At 32.8% G+C, this 18,263-nt stretch overlaps 1 protein-coding gene across 16 annotated transcripts in view; it reads right to left on the bottom strand.

Annotated features, from left to right (window-relative positions):
* The window catches only part of LOC127721664 (inositol hexakisphosphate and diphosphoinositol-pentakisphosphate kinase 2-like), a 71,712-nt gene extending 54,974 nt beyond the window's left edge, over positions 1-16,738 (bottom strand). For 13 of the 16 annotated variants that reach the window (XM_052228437.1, XM_052228441.1, XM_052228449.1 and 10 more), the window contains exons 1-8: positions 16,621-16,738; positions 10,387-10,593; positions 7,460-7,667; positions 6,423-6,605; positions 4,447-4,598; positions 2,727-2,828; positions 1,142-1,303; positions 347-468 (exon numbers count right to left, since the gene is read on the bottom strand). In XM_052228437.1, coding sequence (XP_052084397.1) covers positions 347-468; positions 1,142-1,303; positions 2,727-2,828; positions 4,447-4,598; positions 6,423-6,605; positions 7,460-7,667; positions 10,387-10,488 — 1,031 coding nt within the window. In that variant the 5' untranslated portion in view covers positions 10,489-10,593; positions 16,621-16,738. The other 3 variants (XM_052228451.1, XM_052228452.1, XM_052228453.1) reach the window with 3 other exon arrangements.
* Positions 16,739-18,263: the final 1,525 nt, after the last annotated feature.

Here is an 18,263-nt window from a genome sequence, read left to right as displayed (position 1 = left end):
GTTTAATATAAACACTTGATCAATGTGTTCAGGATTCAGTAGAAATATGTTATATAGCTAGAGAATTATGTGTTAACCTTTGAGTAGAAGATGCAGTATCGAAGTAAATTTGTGTATCCTTAGCTTATCAAATAGATTGGACATTGCTTCTGTCTATGAAAATTTAGACCCCTTAATAAAACATCAAAGCTTTTCTTTTTGTTATTGGGTTGCTTTCTTATCAACATATACCTCATATCACTTTTTATTCATAACTAACAAAAACAATTTTTGACATTAGCTATTCACTTGTTTTTCAATTTTAAGGACAAGTCAATTTTTATTTGTGTGGCTGTATTTTACTTACCCTAAGATTTTGGCACAATCATCATAATATTTAGTTGAGTTCTTGACAAAACTAAAACCATTGACATCACAGACATAAGACTGGCCATTAGCTCTCAGTAAGTCAAATCCACATACATTTTGCTGCAAATATTATGTACATGTTAAGGCCAAACATAAAATTTAGATTGTTTGATATTGCCTACCTACCCACCTAAAAAGCAGCCTACCCGAAAAAAATTTATGACACAAAATTGTTTAGATTTTTTTTAAAGGTTTTTCCGTGTTCTTACGTCATTTTCTTGTCTAAAACATGTAGTTTATGTTATTTGCCAAAAAAAAAAAATCCCTACCTACCTACCCAACCCTAAAAGGCATGGGAAGGCAACATCAAACAAAGAGTTTGTTAACAATGGTCTAATGTGTTTACAAAAACATATATACTTACATTTACTAGATATGGTTACTTGTGTATATATATACTTGCAGTGTTCTCCCCCAGGAATTTTCGACGGCACTGTGGTAACTGCATTTTACCCCCTATGTTCTATTTTTGGCAACAGTGGCTCTGTTTGTTGATGGGTCAGATCCCGGGATACAATTTTTAAACTAGATACCCTAAGGAACATTCAGGTAAAGTTTAATAACATTTGGCCCAATAATTTCGAGAAGACTATTTTTTCAAAAGTTTACTATGATGGGCGGACAAGGGACAACGAAAGCCAAGTGATTGTAATAGCTCACATGGCCTTTAAGCCAGGTAAGTTAAAGATAATCAACCAAATTGGGTAAGAATTAGAGAAAGTACTTCACTTACTTTAAAGGCAAGACAGACTTTCCTGGCAAGTAGTTTATCTTTGGCACTAAGTAAGACAGGATAACGAATTTCTTTACCACTCTTATCCCTCTCTACCTTCCCGTCTAATGCTGGAGATTTCCTGGCCTCAGCATGAGCATAATCTGGGCCAACTGTATACACCTGTCAGAGGAAAACAGTCAAAATTATCTGGAGAGAATTTACATTCAATAGTAAATAAACTAATCATTGATACCAGGCTTAAAATCTTATACGCCAGACACTCTTTTTGTCCACAAAAGACATCAGTGATACTTGCATCAAAAAATTTTAAAAGGCAAAATAAAGTACTAAGTTGAAGAGCATTGAAGACCCAAAATTCTGAAAGGTAAATTAAGGTGACAGTAGTCTACCAATGTTCAAATCTCATAAATCAATTAAAAGTAGATACAAATCAAGGTAACAAACAAAACTAAGGGAATCACATTAACTCCATAAGTAAGTCATAGCAAGTTATATATATGTGAAAAGATTTGAAAAATTAATCGATAATGCATCAGTGTATATAGTCTGTGACATTTTAAAGTATCTGGATCATAATAATAAATGCAGTCAAATATATATTTATCATATACTTAGAGTAAATAACTTATAATTTTTACAGTATGATAATAGCATTAAATTTACGTGAATTCAATATTTCCCGAATTGGTGCTTAGCAGGTTGATAAGAAAAATTTATCAACTGCTTCCAGCTATTATTGCATGCTCTTCCTTCATGTTATCTCATGGCATTCAGGCGTTACTTAGCAAATTCCGGAAAATACACCTTAAAGGTATGTTTTCAGTGAAAAACATAACAAAGTAGGGTACAAAACAAATATTGGGAAATAGGAAAATATATTATGTAAAATGCAAAACAAATGATACAATAAATGCATTTTTCAAAGTTTCCAGCATAATTTAGCATGTTACTTTACAAATGTTGACTTTTCCAAACAGTGTTTATTTTGTTTTGATAATTTTTTTTTATCGTGAATATAAAAATATATTATACTGTTGTTTTTCTCCTCTGTTGAGGCATATGATAGAAAGATTTTATATCTGATGTATTACATTTGGCGTCCGACCTCCGTAAACTTTTCACTTTTTGAACTTCTACTTGAGAACCACTTAAAAGGATCAATATTTTAAACTGTTATTTTTCTCCATTGTTAAAGCATATGATAAAAAGATCATAACATGTCATTTTTCATATCAGATGTATTATCAGCCCTCGAGCCTTTGGCTCTTAGGCTGATAATACATCTGATATGAAAAATGCCATGTAATAATCAGATAATATAAATATATCAGTTACCATCATGACAGTCTTCACGCTTAACCACAAGACCAACAGCCCAGGCTTGTAAAATTGCTTTCGGGCTTGTAAAATTCTTCTCTACAAGCCAACACAATCCAACTAAAATTTTCATAAAATTGAGCTGCGGGCTTGTGGATTCAAAAGTTTATTGTGAACACTGTCATGATATAGCTACTAGTGCAGAAAGTGGCGTTAAATACCAACAATCATTCAATATTAATCATACAAATAATTATGTCCATACCTTGACATCAGTTCCATCAGTAGGCATAAATTCTTCATAGATATAAGATCCTGAGTTCCGTAAGTAACTACAGTTAGAGTATATACTACTTCTTGACCCGATCTATGAAGAAATAAGTTAACAATGTTCATTGGGCCAATTAAAATCAATTGATAGATTTTCATCCCTGCCCGCCCTTTCATTTTAAAATCTGAAAAAGTATGCAGAATTTTTTATATATACATGATATAAGCTTATAATTAACCTTGCATATCAAGAACAAATTACAAAAGGGTTTCAGAGGGAAAATAAATAAATAAAATCCTCCAACCCGCCCCATTTTTTTCAAAATGGATGAAAGTCTACAAATTAATTTTAGTTGGCCTAAGTGCCTTTTAACTTCAGTAAATACCATATAAACTTTGTACATTTTCATTTTAGTGCACACATTTCTACTTTTACAACCCAATAAAAAGTATCACTTTATTCTTCAAAATCACATAGAAATGTTGTCTCATGTACATTACCATTATTATAAGTTCTATCAAAGGAATTGTGGGTAATTTTATAGTTCCTGATAATGTTATTCCATTGGTTTTATATTTATAAAATATCAATTGTTCTTCAAACGAGAGGGAGTGTGTTGGCTACAATCTCACCAAAGGGTGACAGCCCTGAGATGAGATGAAGGTGTTGGACCACCAATTCACTCACTCCAATTTAGAACGTATGTAAAAGTAGCCCTTCTCTGACAACAAATAGTGCTTTTGATGTAGTTATTTACTTAAACTAACCAAAAAAATTGAAGAAATGAAACTCCATAGTATACTTAAGATTTCCAGAAAACCAAGGGTTATTCTTAGCAGTACTTGTCTTCCGAACTTTAGTATTTTCTTACAAGACTTTAAACATAGGTTGTAAATTGGCATGTAGAAAGATGATACATGTATAATTCAGTATATACCTGGTTTCTATGAAGTAAAACTTAAGGTAAAATATTTAGAAAGCTGTGAAATTTGCAAGGCAATGTCAATGATGTAGGCTTATGAGGTCATGCATGCTATTTTTACTCTACTAAGAAAATCCCAATGGCACTTAAGTAGGATGGTATGGAAAATTATCAACAAAAAAAAAGATCAGAGGAAAATTTGAGCAAATAGCAATAATTATTGTTAACTAATATCAAAATTAAGGTTTAAAATTTGTAATTATTACTCAATATGCAATTGCATAAGATTTGAAACAAAGAATTCTACCTGACCTTTTTTATCAACAAAATTTGTAATGGTAGTCCTTCAAAAAAGGGTGACCCTTAGCAGACATATTCTCCTTAAGATCATGTTGCAAAGCTATTATATCAGTTTCATATGATATTCACCCCATCTTGAAATTATTACGTAACACATATCAGTTCTCATTGGTTTCCTTCTCATGTGGCTAGAATGAGATACCAAATTGTGAACATGTCCCAGATTGAAGAAGATAAATTTTAAAAAAGAAAAAAATAGTATGGGTATTCAAGTTTTAGTAGGAAGTGTTCATAGACAAACTACGGTTAACCATAACAAATTCCATCTAAGACAGGCTTATAATACCACACTTATGAGTATATATACACAAAGGAGATAAATAACACTTTTACTAAGACAACCACACAATCTACAACTTATTTAAAAGAATGATACAGCAAAGCACTCCAAAGCTTTTTAGAAAGCTAAAACTTGTAAATTAATGTTGTTACCTTCCTAAACAACCTCTGACTGCCTCCTCCAGCTGCAGCAGGGAAGTAGATGTAGACATTATGGTCCTCAGCTGATACTGGTTTCTCTACAAATGGTTTATGGAAAACTTGGTTCTCAATCTCTATAGCATCTTCATTGTCAGTGATTGTATCTATATAGCAAATAAACATCTATTTTATACATGTTATAATAATTTTAATTCCTGGGCTAACAAGAACGTGGCAAAAAACTATGAAAGGACACAACAGTTTACAAAACACTCCATAGAAAACAGTGATTGTATCAATTCCTGGTCTAACAATAAAATGGCAAAAAACTATGAAAAGACTAACCCGATTAATTCAGTCGTTATATTCCACTGCTCTATGATGGCTACATTAATACCTGAAGGTTTAGTCAATAAAAAATCATCAAGCAATCTTTTGTAATTAGCTCAGGATTAACCTATCTCGATAACATTAAGCCATTAGCTGATTGGCTCTCTTTCACAGAGTGCACCAATCAAAATCCTGGATTCGGGACACAGTTTTTAATCATATAAAGAGTTAAGGCCCTCAGGAGTGGGACAGTCAATCACAGGGAGGGCTGAATTAACGGGTAATGAAAAGACATAACAATTCACCAAACACTCCATAGAAAAGTAGACTGAGCAACACAAAGCCCAAAAAACTGGGGATCATCTCAGGTGCTCAGGAAGTCTTAAAAGATCCTGTTCCTCATGTGGTAATTGTTGTGTTGCTCAAGGTAAATACTAAATCAGTGACTTATTATAAGTAAATGTAAATATGCCAAACTTCATCTTCTTTTATAAGTAGTTATACAATTACATCAACGAGGTTAAAATATTTCAAAACAAAGGGCTATTAAGTTGTCTAAAAAAGGTTAAATGGGAAAAAAAGTACAGGTGAAAAAAATAATTGTTTTACCATGTTAACAGTCTGGTTGAGTTTAACACGTTTATTGTTTTGTACAGAAATAAGGCCATACTTTTCTCATTTGAATTGATTTACATTTGTCCTTTCAGGGCCTTTTATAGCTTACTATGTGGTATTTGATTTTTTCATTGTTGAGGGCCGTACAGTGACTTATAGTTGTTAACCTTCTACATCATTTGGTCTCTGGTGGAGATTTGTCTCAAGAACCAACATAAAACTAGATCCTTACAAAATATCAAAAGGTACCAAACCTCAAATGTACACATTTTGAACCCTTTTACCATTGATCATGATGAGCAAAAGACCAGTGATCAGTTTTAATTTGCCCTAAAGTTGATCGTAAGTCATGAACAATTTAGTATACTAAGGATCAACTTTAGTCGTAATATTTTTTGTGAAACTGATCACAGGTCTTTTAAACCTTTTTTGGACTAAAATGATTAACTCAGTAAAAAAACAACATAAAACTAGATCCTAATAGCATATCAAATAAATGGAAAACGTGTTCATGGGACACAGATGATGCCCCTGCTTGCATATAAAGTTACAAAGGGACATAACTAGAGAACTGTAAAAGTGACGCCACCCAAATTCAAACTTGATCTGTGTTTTATGGTAATATGCATTGTTAAATTGTGTACATGTGTATAAGTTTCATAACATTTGGTAAAGACAAAAACCAATTTTGGGACGTACATACGTATGCACAAGGGTAACACTTAATGCAACCTTAGCCTAGCGATGGGAGCATAATAAGTACCAGACATTAAATGTATACAAATAAGAAGATGTGGTATGATTACAAATGAGACAATTCTCCACCAGAGACCAAATGACATAGAATAGGCATTTGTTAAAAGTTTTACCATTATTCTGTCTTCATGATTAGTGCCAATCAGTAAAAATGCATCCAGGCCAGAATAATTTTCCCAAAAAGGAGACTTCACAAGCCAAATCTTTGTAAAGGAAATTTCATGAAAGTCTGATTTTTGAGCTTGCAAGTAAATTTTGTGAAGACAAATGTTATTTGAAGAACTTACAAGATGTAGATAATGGCCCTTTGTCTCTATTGAGAACAGAGTATCTTGGATGAGGTATACCATGCTTCATCAGAGTCTTGTAGACCTCTCTTCTATCTAGTAAAGTGTATTGTGATTCTAGATCATTTACAACAAATGGCTTCCTTAGGTTTGTGTATGCAATAGCTTTATCTAAAGGAAATCCTGGAATTATAAAAACAATGAGCAGCTAAAATCATTACATATAAACAGTCCAAGATCCAGAAATTTGTCAATGAAAGTTCTAGAGGGTTTGAGATTAGTTTTGTTGATTTTCATGTAATCTAAAAAAGAAATAGTCAATTCCAACCCCCTGAACTCAGCCTCTAAATCTGCCAATGATAAACTGTTTCCATCATCTTTTAAAATTTTTTGGGAGAAAATACTGGAATGCATGACTGTTTAATCAAGAGGTAAATATTTAAGGGTCACTTTTCAAGGTCAAATATCAAGGAAATGCCTTTACCAAGTCAGGAATATAATGGTTGTTTTCCATTCGTTAGATGTGTTTGAGCTTTTGATTTTGCTGTTTTATAAAGGACTTTCTGTTTTGAATTTCCCTTGGAATTTGGTATTTTTGTAATTTTACTTTTCACTGCCATCTTATAAATTAACTAGTTTTTTTAACACTCTCAGTTTCATTGTACATGTACATCACAATATTTTTGAGTAAATATAAAAATCGATCATTAAAATAGGACACTTAACCTATGCTTATGATGGTCCTTTGAGCATGACAAATGTATTCCCCAATAAATTGTTTACCACTACAGTCAACTCCACTTAATGGCATATCGCTTGATTACATAATTCTGTTAATTGCATAATTTTCTCCTGCAGAAAACCTATCCATCTAACACATGCCTAATGTTAAAAAAAACTGTTTATTTGCATAGCCTGACAAGTGGTCTTTCAGTTAATTGCATAGAAAAAAATCGCCAGCTAGATATGCTTAGTTAAATGTTCAATATATTCCTAAAAAATACTTGATTATCAGTGATATAAATATTTAAACCTACCTGCAGAAAAGAAAGAGATGAGTACATCAACAATTGGCCATTCATCTACAGGATTATGGAGGATAACATCCTCATCAAATAACAGTGTGTTCAGCTGCATGTGTTTATGGAGTCGAGTGAGGATTTCATTCATTGGCTTAGAGTTGGATTTCTTACTCATAGCACAGATTCCAACAGTTATCTTTTTCATTTCATCTAGATAGTGTTCCTTTAAAATAAAAATAACAAGTAAGGGAAAGACCATTTAACTTCAAGAGGGGGGGGGGGGGGAGGGGGGGGCTATGGTTTTTTCCTAAAAAAATATTCAGATCCCCAATTTGATGAAAAAAAATATTTGTGATGACAAAAAAAAAAATTCTGAATCCAGATTTTCTCCATACCTCATTTGTACCTTATAGTGTTAAATTTTGAAAAAAAATAATTTGATTGATAGCATCGAAAAACTAAAAAAAAATGTTCGCGCTTTGTGGGAAAAAATTTTCTGACTCATACAAAAACCATAACCCCCTCCTTGAAGTTAAATGGTTGCTTCCTAATAAAGCTGCAAGTCAAGCAGTGCCTGATTATTGATAGACATTGTATTTACCATATCCCCTGTGGCGCAACATGCGAAACAATAAAGATATAGCACATGATGAACTTTAAAGTTTTAGCTTACCAACATGTGACCAAAAGCATTGAACATATGTCTATAGTATCATACTCCGGTGCAGATATGCCATATGGAAGATGACAGTCTAATATTAAATGTCTGTCAACTCTATGGGTAATAAAAAAGGTAATCTGTAAGAAAATGACTTTTTATTACACACAGAGTATTCTTTTTATTACAGTTGAGCTACTATATATGATCTCAACACTATGTGCAATAAAAACGTTGTGTATAATAATTACTACACATAGCTTGAGACTCTACATAATTACTACACATAGCTTGAGACTCTACATAATTACTACACATAGCTTGAGACTCTACATAATTACTACACATAGCTTGAGACTCTACATAATAACTACACATAGCCTGAGACTCTACATAATAACTACACATAGCCTGAGACTCTACATAATTACTACACATAGCTTGAGACTCAACATAGTAACTACACATAGCTTGAGACGCTACATAATAACTACACATAGCTTGAGACGCTACATAATAACTACACATAGCTTGAGACTCTACATAATTACTACACATAGCTTGAGACTTTACATAATAACTACACATAGCTTGAGACTCTACATAATTACTACACATAGCTTGAGACTTGAGACTCTACATAATTACTACACATAGCTTGAGACTCTACATAATTACTACACATAGCTTGAGACTCTACATAATTACTACACATAGCTTGAGACTCTACATAATAACTACACATAGCCTGAGACTCTACATAATTACTACACATAGCTTGAGACTCTACATAATTACTACACATAGCCTGAGATGCTACATAATAACTACACATAGCCTGAGACTCTACATAATTACTACACATAGCTTGAGACTCTACATAATAACTACACATAGCTTGAGACGCTACATAATAACTACACATAGCTTGAGACTCTACATAATTACTACACACAGCTTGAGACTTTACATAATAACTACACATAGCTTGAGATTCTACATAATAACTACACATTATTATTAAGCTTGAGATTCTACATAATTACTTCACATAGATTGAGACTCTACATAATAACTACACATAGCTTGAGACTCTACATAATTACTACACATAGCTTGAGACTCTACATAATTACTTCACATAGATTGAGACTCTACATAATTACTACACATAGCTTGAGACGCTTCATATCATGCCTTTAATTGCAATGCCTAATATTCTGCTACTTGTTATTCTTTTTTTTTTTCGTAAGTTTTCTTAAATCAAAAGTCAAACATATTAAATTCTAGGCTTTTACATATAACTCATTAAAGGTCATAGTGGCTGTTTTCTAGAAAAATCAATTAATTTTCACTACTGATTATAATAACCGATGAGAAGAAGACCGTCAACAATGTTTTCTAGGCTACTAGTAGGGAATACTTATAAAAACTTGTATGCATGCTTTGTCTGTACTAGTAACATATAAATTTATGCCATTTTAGTATTTTCCAATATGATTTAAATACAAATCCTGTGTCCACGCTTTGCTTAGAAGGATTTGAAAACAATCCTTTCTACATTCTGTTTTAAAGACCTTTCGGAATCCTCTAGTTTTGTCAGACTCCTATAGCTAATGATACACACCTTCAACAAAAATTTGAAGGCGGACATTTCATTATGGCTGCTGTTATTATTTCCAGAACAGAACGTAGAAGAAAGTGTTGTCCTTGCTTGGACACAGACTCTGTACTTCAATCAGATTGATTATTTTCCTGACTTTTGAGATAGTTGGACAACAGGCAACACATCATGGGATACACTATAATGTACATTTGTAATACTCAATCTTCTTACATTGTCAACTTACATTCTGAGTAGTCCTGGCTTGATTAGGATATCTTCCCCATAAAGATGTCTACTTATAATATATATTCCGAGGAAGTCCTGGCTTGACTAGGATATCTTCCCCCATAAAGAAGTCTACTTACATTCTGAGGAAGTCCTGGCTTGACTAGGATATCTTTCCCCATAAAGAAGTCTACTTACATTCAGAGGAAGTCCTGGTTTGACTAGGATATCTTCCCCCATTAAGAAGTCTACTTACATTCTGAGGAAGTCCTGGCTTGACTAGGATATCTTTCCCCATAAAGAAGTCTACTTACATTCTGAGGAAGTCCTGGCTTGACTAGGATATCTTCCCCCATAAACATGATAAAGAAGTCTATTTATAATATATATATTATATTCTAAGGAAGTCCTGGCTTGACTAGGATATCTTCCCCCATAAAGAAGTCTACTTACATTCTGAGGAAGTCCTGGCTTGACTAGGATATCTTCCCCCATAAAGAAGACAGGTCTGACATCCTCCACAGGAGATGCGTCTGCTTTTTCATTGACATCCATGTTCTCCCAACCTTCTGCCGTTTAAATTTTCACCATTTCGCTCCGTTTGCCATAATATCTTTCACAGTGATTTTAATTTTGTCCTTCTTTAATGAATTCAGGAACCTGTAATGAAAATATTATAAGCACTAGAAAAACTTACGGCTCCAAGGAACCTGAATTCCTAACCTGGCATAACAGACACTTTTAATTAAGAAAGTCATTCATTTCAGTCAGGGTTCTCACTAAGGATTTTTAAGGCAGTTCAGGGAATCATCATGATCACCTTTTGGCCATGGCGAGTCCATACATTGCCATAAGGGAATTTATTATTTCACTTTGCATGACAAAATACAGTAAAGAAATGACATTAGATTTATATTATTTTTAAAATTATGAAAAAGTGTGCTCTGTTGATAAAACATTTTAAAATCTTGATGCATCTTTGGACTCACAAGTTTTGAAAATGATGAATCCAGACAGATTTCATGAGTCCAGGACTCATGGACATGCCTTAAGTGAAAGCCCTGCAATAAAATTAGTAAATATATTCAAATATTTTTTTTGTCTCATTTCCCTTCATCTCTGGATCTAAACAATTCAAATCCTTAATAAAATGTGTTAACTACTGTTAGCAGTCTTTCATGCTTCATAAACCACAGGCCCAGCAACCCAGGCTTGTAAAATTGCTTTCAGGCCTCTAAAATCATCACTACAGGCTAACAGAATCTAACTAAAATTTTCCAAAAATTGACCTCCCTGCCTGTAGATTTAAAAGTGTATTGTGACGACTGCTGTTAGGAGATTTATCACTCTTCAAGGATTGAAGTAATCAGACAATTTCCACCTACATTGTAATGAAGATCTTGATGCACTGATGATTTTACCCATTTAAGGTGGATCATCACTATTTATTTTCTCAGACATGTCAGATAGAATTTTCTTATACAAGTTTTGACAAAATGTAGATTTTACCATGCTTTTTTCAAAACTATAATAAAAGTAAGGGCTAAGTACTGCACATGCATGAAAACCAGCATCCATGAAAAGGTTGCAAAACTTACAAGCATTTCTACTTTCATTATAGAACTGGGTCAAAATACGAAAAGATAAGCAGTGTAACCATATTTCTCATGCTATTCTCCAATAAAGGGTATCAGACTATTTGCAAATAAGTAAAGAAAAGTTACATGCACCATACATGTGATGGACTGTGAAACTCAGATCAGGAGGTTGGGAAATTTTGGTCAGGAGTTTAGGCCTCAGATCAGGAGGTTTTTTATCGACATACATTTTGTCGTAAATGTAACCGTCTGATGTAAAAATTGTCTTTTAAAGTGGTTTTTCTTCAATCTTTTATCTGAATGTAATGTGTTTACAGTACCCTTGTAGCCTTTCTGTTTGAATGATATCACTTGGGCCTAAAATAAAATATTGTTTGTTTCCCCAACCCCGACCGACCCTGCAAAATTGGTCCTAATCATAAAATTTTATTGTCAAAACTTAGTCAAAGTTTATTTTATTCATTTCCGATTTTCAGGGTTGCCGGATCATCCGAAAATGTTCAAGCTTTATGGAAAAATAAAATTATTTCCCTACCTACCTACCTACCCACACCTGCTTGGCAGGGTCGGGATTGGGGAAACAAACAATATATTAATTTAGGCCTTGAAAGAAATATTGAGAAGTTTCTGTTTCATGCTTTGTTTTTGATTGTTGACTGCTCGTAAATAAAGTACATATACCATGTATACTCACTAATGATTACTTTTTCTATGAGTACTAAGAGAAAATTAAAGTATAGTATAGTGTTTTATTCATGCCTCCATCTTTTTCATTTGTATTCAATGTCATTGGTATAGATATATATGAAAGAAATATGCCATACATTTATAAAATGATAAATAGATGAAAAATTAACAAACAATAACAATTGTTAGGCATGGTTTTTAAGCATTAAGAAATTCATTTTGCTAGAAAACTTAAGACTCATTGTTTCATAAACTGTAAAATATATTAGCTAAAACACTGTCTATATATATTGCATTGACAAATGTTATTCAAAAACTGAAGCACTGGTCTTGGAAAACTGGGTCAGGTAAGAAGAACAAGCTGACTTGGCTGCTTTAATACACTTGACTCTGTACTAAAGTTATCCTGATCCTGGTTACAGTTTGTGTTGTTGTTGATCTTCAGAAGGTCCGTTAATGTCCACATCGGAATGTGAAATAGCTAGTTTTTCTTCGCCGAGTTGAAAGTTTATTAAAAGTCTTTTAGGCATGTTAGGCATCAAAACCTTCCGATAGATTTTTAGACAACAATATTCCACTTTTGGCTTATGCCATAGACAGAAGCCATATCAAGTAATTAATATCCTATAACCTGTTATTGATCAATCAAACTATTATCACTTGTTAATTAGCCATCAGCCCGGTCAAAATCTACACATGTTGGGTAATCAGGTAATGTCAGTCATGTCAGTTACATCGGATACGTGCGATACACTCACATTTTTAAGTTTTCAATGATAAACATTTGTAAACAGTGTAGTAAAAATTGGTGCCTGAAAATTTTCATTCATAAATTTTTATACACTGGATTTTTATCTCTTCAACAGGAGGACGGGAGGAGACCCCTGAAAAAAGGATTATTGTACTCTCGTCGGGAGGTTCACATGTATGATGCACAGTGAAGAAATTTTACTTCTAGGTTGTGATTGTTTTCCTTCGTTTTGAGTTAGGGTAAAAACTTCCAATCATCAAGGATACACTTTATTGTTACATGTATTTGTCAGCCATTATTGGACATCACAAACTTTCCCTTAAATTCTGACATCACAAAAGTAAATGTCAGACACCACAATGAAAAAGTGATACTGTAAATTCAGAAATTATTGTGAGGTTTTTATTATTGCCAATAATGTGACTGCGTGATAATCACAATAATAAGAACTCGCATTCTGATATCTAATACAAATAAGTGTATGCAGATTTTCCCGAAATCGCAATAATAAATTTGCATTTTTGTCCTTTCTTCAAAAATCGCAATAACAAATGCACGCAATAATAATTTCTGAATTTACAGTTCTGACTTTGATCACTATGATTGTTGTATGATGTCACAGAATCACAACTTGTAACAATGATTTTCCTATATAAAGGCCAAACAAAAATGTGTGGTTCCAGTTACATCCTGAAAAAAATAGGGTCGGTAGGTCAGTATTTTTTTTTTGGTCAAAATTCCAGAAAAAAATATGTGTTCACCGAGTCCGATTCCGGTAAAGGCCACTTCACAATTAGTGCAGCCATGTTGAAAAGGGGACAGATTTTCAAAATGGAGGTAAAAATGGTTTGAAAAATACGGGAAAACATCATTAAAACAGAACAGTAGCTCGGAAACTAAACTGGCATCCTCTTGTTTTATGCTATACTCAAACAACTGGTACGGCCCAATCTTGTAGGGAAAAATTTTGCCCAGGAGATTTTAACGAGATCTGACAGTACTTTGTTTAATAGCAATGTACAATATCAAAAAATGTAAACAAACATAGCAATTTGTTTTTTGTTGCATAAAGCATAAAATTAATGTGTAAATTAAATTCCTATTCTAAATTTAAATAAACTAATGCATTACAAAAAGAAAATAGATATTGAAAAAGGCATCAATTTGAAATCAAATAAAATTCTGCTAAACTCCAAGAATGATTTGGGCACATGAACCTCATGGTAAACGTGACATCATACAAAATGAAAACTCCGAACTGAAGGCTATTACGACATGTCCACTGTGGATTTGACAGTAAATTTTAGAAAATGAAAAAATTATTCCATAAATTTGTTCAACTCATGTTAATTACACCATTTTATTTATCAAAGAGACAATCAACATCTTTAAAACAAAAGAGTTCTTTACAGAGTCACTAGAGTTATCTTTCTTGGTAACTACGCAAATATGTTAATGCGTGTGGAATGAATAATTTTTCCTTTTGGGATAAATTTTCTTCTGTCAGTTCTGCCATTCATGCGTCCATAGTCATTATCGTAAGAATTCAGATTTCGGTCATAGCTGCTCTGTTTCCGATGAATCCTGACTCTGATTCGTAGTTGTACAATAACTTCAATGGCAGATGAAGAAATTTTACAAATTTACAAAAATAAACGATGTTTGACACGCTATTTGGAAAGGAATATGACGTTTTTAATGCAGTATATGGATAACAAATTAACTTCAGGCAAATTTTATCATGTTCTAATGAAGTAACAAACTTATTTTGCCGAAAGTTAGAATGATTTGATGTACGCTCTCGAGTAACAAGTACCGGAAATGATAAAAAAATTGTCTTAATGAAAATAACATGCAACCAACTTTAAAATCAATGCTTTAACCATGTTAACCTCTTTTCTAAAGAAAATAAATCGTTTATGTCTTTGAATTCCTTTACTTTTAAATGAAAAATTGCTGTTTCATCGACTTGGTAAATATTAAATATTGCCAATGACGAAAGCGACTGAACAACAGGGCGACTAGATTTCGCTTTTGAGAGTCAGGCAAAAGCGAAGTGACAGACTGGAAGCGACTTTGTGGCCCCAGTCGCCTGCTAACGTGAGCCCTGTGCGATAACATTTCTTAATTTGTAGCATAAAATAAAATTTCATGTTTACAATGGGAATTACAGTACAATACACATGATCTGATTGGATGATGGAAAAAGTCTCATGACTAATTAGATTTTAAAATAGATCAGATCTCACCGGCTGTCTATGATTAAAAGTGTAGTAGTCAGAAGAGAACCAGCTTACTTGGAAACATGCATAGGATTTCCCTTACTTTCATCATTGTTCATACTATTTCCACCTCTATCCAAAAAATCTGCCCCCTATTCTAAATGGACAAAAAGCAGTGAAGTGGCCTATTATACACGCCCCTACCAGACAGTCAGGGGCACTACTTGTACAAGTAATTTTTATTTACTTGAAGAAGTAATTATAGTATACTTATATAAGTGAATTTGTAGGATACTTATACAAGTGTATTTTATTTACTTGTATAAGTAAATTATTTTTTGGCCTAGTTATGTCCCTTAGACCTTCAGATTTTTTTACTTATACAAGTAAAAAAGTCATCCTATCGTCTTTTCTTGAATTTTTAGAACTTCTTTGCTCTAACAGAATTTTGAATCGTCTGTCCTTTGCAGATGTCTTTACTATTCATTTAAGAGTAATTTCATGGACAATGAAAATCTCATTTGTCTGTTATCTTTAGAACACTGCTCATTTACAAGCCCCCAAGGAGCAATTTTTGAAGGCTTTGCGCAAATAGTTAAGATCTTTGCTCAATCAGTTTCTTTGTTGAATTAATGAGATGAAACATTGAACTCTTATCAAAAATTATGAGCTAACCTGAGAAAAATTGCTAAAGGCATGATTTTACATCTCAAAACTTGAGAATTTTTGTGGGATTGTAAAAAAAATTTACTTATACAAGTAAATTTTTTAGAAAATTAAGGGGAGATTATTCAAACAATATAATTAACTTGTATAAGTACATTTTATTTACTTCTTCAAGTAAATAAAGATTACTTGTACAAGTAGTACCCCTGACTGCCAGAAGTTTGCCATTTTCTATATACAATATTTGTTTGTAAAATAAACAGACATGTTATATTTTTAGTTAATTTTGTTGCATTTTTAGCCGTAGTGGATACTTCTAGAATGGAAATTCAGATGACAGAAGTCTGTGAATTTAATTATTGAAATTCACATTCCACAAAATAGGATCTTTCAAAAATTATTCTACATGAAAACTAGGGTCGGTCGGGTAACTGGAACCACACATATATATTTATTTGGCCTAAGGCTAAGACTAAGTACTTTTTCCCTCAATTTTTGCTGTTTCCACTGAAATATAAAATAAATTCATTGAATTAACGTTAATTTGTGTAAAATTTCCACTGCAAGGACCTCCATGGGAAGGTCGCCTATCCAGATAAATGCCTGTGGCAATCTATGGATAGTCGACCTTCCCATGTGCATGGATAGAAACAAGTGACTGCGGCAAGGTCCAAGTTGCCACTCCAAGGACATCTGACAAAAGGACTGATTCTTGTAAACAGCTTACGGAACTGGCATAATTAGATAAATATTCATGGCTCACCTCAATAAGAATATATTTATACAAATAATGAACAAATGGTACGGTGATCAATGCGTTCAAAATAGTATATACTGCGTTTTGTCATTGCGTTCTGCTACACAGCCGGATGTTTATTCAAGGGACGTAACCACCTTGCAGTGCAATCAAGTACTTTCTGCCCCGTGTATTTAGCAACAAGTAATAGCTTTTCTAAAAAGCTTGCCGTATTTTAGCTGCTTATACATGTATTGAGATCGGTGGTTTGTGGGTATAGCCCGGGGGTATAGGTTTTTTTTATTGGAATCTTGCACTCCAAGCATTAGAATATAATAGTGTCTTTTTTCTCCTGGTTTTTGATTTTAGTTGTAGTATTGGTGAATCAGAGTTATCATTGAAGGAGGCTTGATAGTCACATATGATAATATATATATATGGTTTGTAATAGCTAGAGTAACGATATAACCACTTTTTTGTTTGTTTTGTGGAATATGATTGTTTACTCTTTATGACAATGCAAGTAGTTTTAACATGCATACTGTGTCTTGACAGTTATATAATAGTTAGCAAGGTTAATATGAGGAAGGCGCTACCTTGAATGCCAGCTTACCAAAACTATGTCCTACATATTGATTGATTGTTGGTTTGCTTAACGCCCAGTGGCAAATATTTCATGCATGTTCAGGACGAATGTCCTACATATAGTTTTTGTCTAAAATAAAATAATAAGTTTAGATGGAGAATGTTTAGGGAAAGATCATTGAACTTCAAAAGGCAGAAGGGGGTATGGTACTTTTGTTTTTGCTTTGGTGCGTCGCAGGAAGGCGTCAAAGCAAAAATTTAAAATAGCCGTCCTGGATGTCATAATTATTTGGACTAGTATTTACTTTAAATATTGATGACAAAAAATACTCTGTTCAAGCAGAGGATAAAAAAAAATATTCTGAATCCAGATTTTCCCCATACCTAATAGTGTTATATTTTGACTAAATAATTTTGATTGATAGCATTGAAGTGCTTCACGTGTAAAAAATTTGACTCAAACAAAAAACCATACCTCCCCCCTTTGAAGCTAAATTGTTGCTCCCTTATTGTTTTCTGCTGAAAATGAATTTATTGGTGATTTATATAAATGACAATGCTTACATTCATTATCTTGTGCATTTTCATATCCATTTTTCTTTCTTTGCAAATTTTACAAAATTTAAAACAATAAGACAGTGTAAGACATTTGTTTTATTTCAAAACTATGAATACTGTTATACAATCCATAACTTTATTAAATTAATTTTTTGTTGATTTTCATGAAAAGGTGGAGGATTTGGAATATCTTTTTCATCAATATCTAAAAGTTGTAGCGTTTTTTTTTATTTAGTATTGCAAACAACGCTTTCTGTTTGTTGAATTATTTTTACTTTCTAAATTAGCTGTTTGTTCATATTGTATTCCAAGTTTCCTGCACCTCATATATATGTGATCAGCAATAGGATCATTCTGATTGTTAAAAGAAGAGTTTGAATTTACAGTGAGCCTGTTTAGAATAATGTTTTGATCAGGTTTTTCATTTTCATCTAAGCATATAAGGAACCATAAGTAGGATTGTTAAGTTGATAATCTAAAGATTTTAATTGCTAATTTCTAGGATGTTATTTAAAATTTGAGGGGAG

The sequence above is a fragment of the Mytilus californianus genome, unplaced genomic scaffold (genome assembly GCF_021869535.1).
Source record: "Mytilus californianus isolate M0D057914Y unplaced genomic scaffold, xbMytCali1.0.p SCAF_12, whole genome shotgun sequence".
NCBI classification, from domain to species: Eukaryota; Metazoa; Mollusca; class Bivalvia; order Mytilida; family Mytilidae; genus Mytilus; species Mytilus californianus.
The sequence above is the reverse complement of the archived record's forward strand: the minus strand, read 5'-3'. Positions and strand labels throughout refer to the sequence as shown.